The sequence below is a fragment of the Etheostoma cragini genome, chromosome 13 (genome assembly GCF_013103735.1).
Source record: "Etheostoma cragini isolate CJK2018 chromosome 13, CSU_Ecrag_1.0, whole genome shotgun sequence".
NCBI classification, from domain to species: Eukaryota; Metazoa; Chordata; class Actinopteri; order Perciformes; family Percidae; genus Etheostoma; species Etheostoma cragini.
Genome location: NC_048419.1, coordinates 25,675,985 through 25,682,004, shown reverse-complemented (window position 1 = coordinate 25,682,004; position 6,020 = coordinate 25,675,985). Strand labels below are relative to the sequence as shown.

The 6,020-nt window shown below is 41.8% G+C and overlaps 1 protein-coding gene across 1 annotated transcript; it reads right to left on the bottom strand.

The window, feature by feature from the left end:
• Positions 1 to 4,310: 4,310 nt before the first annotated feature.
• Positions 4,311 to 5,260, bottom strand: LOC117956024 (olfactory receptor 146-like). Its single transcript, XM_034890867.1, is given in 2 exon segments — positions 4,311 to 4,591; positions 4,594 to 5,260. Coding segments are annotated over 2 exon segments (942 nt in total). The 5' UTR covers positions 5,255 to 5,260.
• Between the last annotated feature and the right edge of the window lie 760 nt (positions 5,261 to 6,020).

Genomic DNA, 6,020 nt, shown 5'->3' with positions numbered 1-6,020 from the left:
AACAAGGCTGCTAGGAAACCACGGCTAAGGAGAGGAAACAAGGCTGCTAGGAAACCACGGCTAAGGAGAGGAAACAAGCCTAGGAAACCACAGCTAAGGAGAGGAAACACAACGAATGGACATTAGACCAGTGGATATCTGGGCTATGGTCTGATGAGTCCAAGTTTTGAGATCTTTGGTTCCAACCGCCGCGTCTTTGTGCAACGGAGAAAAGGTGACGGATGGATTCTGTGTGATGGTGTGGGGGTTTTGCTGGATTGTATTCCCTAAACATTTATGTTATCTCAATTGTTTGAAATTGAGTTAAAGACAATATTTGTTAATGGATTATGAAGTCAAATTTTATTTCATAATTGTTTTTAAAACCCCAAATAAGTCACGGGTTAATTTGACCTGAGGGATACGAGAGGGTTCTGAAGAGAAGACAACTCCAGGGTTAAACTATATTTTAATAGTTGTCATGCCCAGTGGAGATGTCAGTGTTGGTGTACAAGCTCTTCTTATCCATGGTGTCCCTTTATTACGATTTGTTGGATTTTTTGGACAAAGTCTGACATATCTGCTGGTAGCTCTACTTTCCCCCCCCCTCTCCCCTCCCCCCTCTGTCTGTCCTTAATTGCAGGAGAGAGGCCTGGTGTGCGGGAGTCATGGTTCAAGCTGCAGCTCATCAACTTCAATCACCTCTGCTTCAAATACCCGGTCAACTTGCCACTCTTCGTCAGATCATAGTCGAGACGACCTTGTTAGTCGTGCCGCTGACGCTCCCTGTTGTAGTTTTTTAGATACTTGCTTGTCTTGATTATTCTTTGTCTGCCACAGTTCTGTGAACCTCACTCCTGCTGTATCGCCACTCCTGCTGTCCACACTGGATATCTGAATCTTTGAACAGGGACACTCAGAAACACGGTCCCAAACACGCTCTGCATCCCGGATTCCAATTGGATTTAGACTTGGCTTTTCCCTGACATCGCCTACCTTGGACATTGGATTAAACCTGTTTAACTATCATTTTGTCTCTGCATTTGGGTTCAACCTAGTTCCACACGTAACACTATGGTGACAGAGAAATTCATTTTTATAAGTCTTTAGGAAGGAATCTAGATACTCTGTAATGTCAAAGCTCTTGCTACCACAGTCCGAGACTATGGGTCTCCCTGGTGGGATGTTATCTGTCCAACTATCCAGTGGTTGGTGTGTCTTTGGTAAGATATAGCATAGTCTTGCCCTGTAGGGAGCTTGTTCTTTAAGGTATGTATGTAGTGTTTTTCTCTCAGGGATTCAAGGATAAGAGGTATTTGAGACGCCATCTCTTCCTTTATGGTCTCAACTAGTGGTGTTTAATAGTATCTTTTAGTTTGAGTAAAGCCTCCTTCACATTATCTGTGCAGTCCAATATCACAATGGCGCTGCCTCTTTCTGCTGGTTTTATGACCATACTTGTGTTGTCCCTTAGATCTTGGAGTGCATGTTTCTCCTCTAATGTGAGATTAGATTTTTCATTTGTAGCTTTGAGATTTGATGCTGTCTGTTGATCTGTATTTACCAGTCAGTATTAAGGACTGTGGTAATTTAGAGGGTTCTTGTTCCTACTCTGAAGGCATGAGAAAGGGTTTCCTGCTGGGGGCTGGTGTCGGGCTGAAATAAGTGCAGAGTTTAGGGCGCCTGTGGTACTTTTGAAAGGTCAGTCCCTAGAGCATTTCCCTTGTTACCGGTTTTTGTTGATGGGACAAATGAAAGACCTTTTTTGAGAAGGCTTTTTTGGGGCTCTGTTAGATGCAGTTGTGTGGAGAGTTTTTTTACCTCCTTATCCTGGGTTTGAGAGTCCTCTTAGGTGGTCCACTTTCGGCCAAAAAATCCTTCCAAGCCTTCCCCATCTCATTTGCTCTATAGGCGTTCCAAAGAATGTTGTCCATACCGGTGGAAAACATTTCTTTTTGCAGTCTTGGGATCTGACAAGGAGTTTCATGTTGTCTCAGAAGAACTCTGGTTGGTTATCTGAACAGTTTATGCCTGCGGGGGATGTGTCTTTTGTTGCATGCAGCATTGCCTGTAGGTCCTTCTTCAGGTGGGTGGGGTTGCTCATTTTTCTGTTGTTTAATCTAAATGATAAAATCATCTTTTGGACCTAGTATGACTTTGGGGTTTGTTTTTGAGGAGGTGTGCTGCGAGGATGAGGTTGGCGCCTGGGTAGCAGTCCACTTGTATGTGGGGTCATTGACAGGGGGTAGTCTAGAGATGTTTGAGTCACCTATGACTAAGATCTGTCTCTCAGGGGTTTAGGCACAATTCATGTATTTGTTTCCCTAGAGGTCGTGGAATTGGTATGGAGGAGTAGTCCTTTTTGGGTTTGTTTACCTTTGTTGGTGGGGGTAACAACGGTAAGATTGGGTTCATCTCTAGGTTTTGTGGGTTTGGTGGCCCGGGTTCTTCCGGGGTCCAGAGTGGCTCCAGAGACCAGGGTCTTTTCTGAGTCCCAAAGTCAATCTTTACGTCTTCTTTTAGCTCAAGGGGGTGAGTGGAATTGTTGAGGTTGTTGGGCAGGGGTCTTCTGTGTTACGTTATGCAGGTGTCGGCGGTGGGGTTGTTTGAAGTTATTTCTGTGGGGGGCCGTGTGGGGTTCGGTATGTTCAAGAGTTTCTCCTTTGCTTTATCAATCGTTTTATCTGTAAATCTTCTGAGGTCTCTTGTGGCCCATCTCTACCAACATTGCCTGTTCCCAGTCCTCCCTAGGGGTTGAAGCTAAGTGTGTTGTGCAAGTATCAAGGGCCTTCTGGTAGTGTTCTGTCAGGGTTTGGAAGGTGGTGTGGGTCCAGTTCATTGCAACTTACATTGGTTCTTCGTTGTGTTTGCGTAGGCTGGTCGGACTGTTCGGATTAAATGCTGTTGTGTTTTTGAGTTAGGGTAAGAAATGCTTAGGGTTAGGGGGTTAGGGTTAGAAATGCTTAGGGTAAGAAATGGTCAGGGTTCATTTTCTTTATGATATATTGGTTAAATTCTTTTTTTTTTTAGGGGGGACAACCCCCTCCGCCCGACCTCACTGTCCCCCCCCCCCCCCTTTCCATTTACGCCTATAGGCAGATCCACGCCTGGTTGTATTTTGGGATGAGTCATTACAACAACAAACAAAGTTCAGCAGGTGAAAACTATAATCTCATTATGCTATTTTTGAAATGAGAAAAACATTTATGGTTTTAAGACGATAACAATCATGATAATAATTCTATACACAATGGAGTATTCGCAACTGATATGTATTCATTATATAATTGAGAAATGAATGCAACAGATTTAAACAACAGACACTTGAACATGAACCAATATTTTTAGTTGCAAAAATGAATAAATGCATCTCTTTAGCTCCAAATTAACTGAATGGTTAAAGTGTGTTTTTTGTATTTTGCATCTAAACAAATTAACATAACAGATAACCATGAATGAAATGAAACATGTGAAAAAAATCTCTCTCTTTGTACCCAATGGGGATGGAAACAAATATATTTTTTTTGGACCAAGATTGTCTTTTGGGGTTTAACACACTGTACAATTGAGATTAGAAACAAAATACTCCCTCTATAAAGACTGAAAACACGAGAAATCACTCCATGAGGATAATAATATGATATAATCTGATATATATATAAATATGACATATGTTATTAATCTGATTGAGTCATTTTATAAACTGAGGTGAACATTGTGTGATGTCAGCAAGTTAAATGTGAATATCTCTCCTCTGAAAACAAACTGAATGTTTGAGTTGTGACATTTGAGGACGATATCTTTGGGAAATAATCATCTACATTTTCAACATTCTTTGACATTTTAGAGACCAAACAACAATCCACAAGGTAATCAACTATAAAAGTAATCATTAGTTGCAACCCAAACACTTATACATCCCACATCTTTGAAATACATTCATCTAGACTCCCTTTGCACCAACTGTACATTGATTCTTTAGATCTCATCTATTATAAAGTCTGTCTATTCATGCATATCGTGTTACTTCTGTTCTACATCACTACCTACACCAATATTTGCATGTAACTGCATATTGACTCTTCTCTACCTTACAGCCATGTTATAGACTGCCTATTCATGCATATAGTGTTGTTACCAGATCCCTTTCGCATATCCATCTTCTTACTTACATCTTACTTTGCACCGGCTTTGTAATGCTTACTTTATCTGCCATTTATGTAGCCTATTGTATTCTGTATTTCTGTATTGTATTTACTGTTTTCCTGCATGTTTACACTTGTCTTTGGCAGGTCGCAGTTTTTCCGTTTCTTACTTCTTTGAACTTAACATTACAGTGATGGCAAAACCTTTTTGAACTGGAATGATTGTGACAGGAATTTCCGAATCTCTTTAGACTGCACGCCATAAATAATGGGGTTGAGGCAGCCGGGAATGATGTGAAACAAAATGGAGGCCATTTTTCTTTGGTCTGAATACTGGGGGAAGCGATGCAGGATAATGATCAGCGTTCCATTTGACAACATTATTAGATAAGCAAAGAGATGAGTGCTGCAGGTTTTTAAGGCTTTACTGTTCAGAGACTTGTTTTTACTCATCAGACAGACTATTGCACTATTGCATAGGTGAAAACTGTGCTGCCTATTGAAACTGTGTCCAGAACTACCACAAAAACGAGGCCATAGATATTATTAATAGACACATCCTCGCAGGAGAGTTTGAACAGAGAGGGATTGTCACAGTAAGGATTTGTGATCAGAGTCCTGCATCGGTTCAGCCGGATGGTCAGACCGAGAACAACCCCAATCAACAAAATGGACGCCCCCCAGGCTGAAACTGTCAGCTTCATCACCATTTTGTTGGTCATTATGGCGGCATAGCGCAGGGGATCGCAGATGGCCACATATCTGTCAAAGGCCATGATCATGAGCACTGTGTGGGAAGTTGTCCCAAATACATGTGTTGTAAAAGCTTGGACCACACAGTCATAATAACTGATGAGGCGCTCAGAGGGAGGACGCAACAAGTCTAAAAGCAATCGAGGCACCATGATAGAGTTTCCAAGCACATCATTTAAGGGCAGGTTGCAAAACAGCAGATACATGGGCTGGTGGAGGCTTTTATCAATGAAAACCAGAACTACAATACCAACATTTGCTATTATTATAAAGAGGTAGGAGAAAAAGAAAAAGAGGAAGACAGGGTATGTAGACTCTTCTGTAACCTTCAGCCCCTCCAGTTGGAGGGTGTAGCTGTTGTAGGTGTAGTTCTCCATCAACCTGAAACCAAAGACACAACAGAGAATGCAATTATCACATATGTCATAAGATCTTTCAATACATCTGTGAATAAACCACGGATAGATTTGTTATAGTTAAGTGACAAGATTATTGAAAGCATTTCATTTTATCTTTAATATGTCGTGGCTTGCCTGCAGTGGTCAGACCCTCACTAGACAACCTTCAGCCAGAAGCCCACAACCTCTGTCTCAGTTTTAAAAGAGATGTAGGAAAGGGTGACGTAATCTCAAGCTGGTAGCCATAGGCAACACTGCTGAGCTAATGGTTGGAGGTTGGCAGTGTTTGTTGTTGGTAATTCCCCTGCAATGGCATTGCTTAGAAGTTGAAGAAAACCCTTTACAAGGTGGCATCCACGTTGTCCAAAATGGTCCAATTCAGGATTAAGAATCTGACCCAAGCAGATTTAAATTCAATTTAATTTTGTTGGTATAGCGACCCGATACCGGATAAGCGGTCGAAGATGGATGGATGGATGGTATAGCGCCAAATCACAACAACAGTTATCTCATTGCGCTTTCCGTAAAGAGCAGGTCTAGACTGGACTCTGGGATGTTATTTATCCCCCAGGTCTTTCCATAAAGAGCAGGTCTAGACCGGACTCTGGGATGTTATTTATCTCCTAGGTCTTTCCATAAAGAGCAGGTCTAGACCGGACTCTGGGACGTTATTTATCTCCCAGGTCTTTCCATAAAGAGCAGGTCTAGACCGGACTCTGGGATGTTATTTATCTCCCAGGTCTTT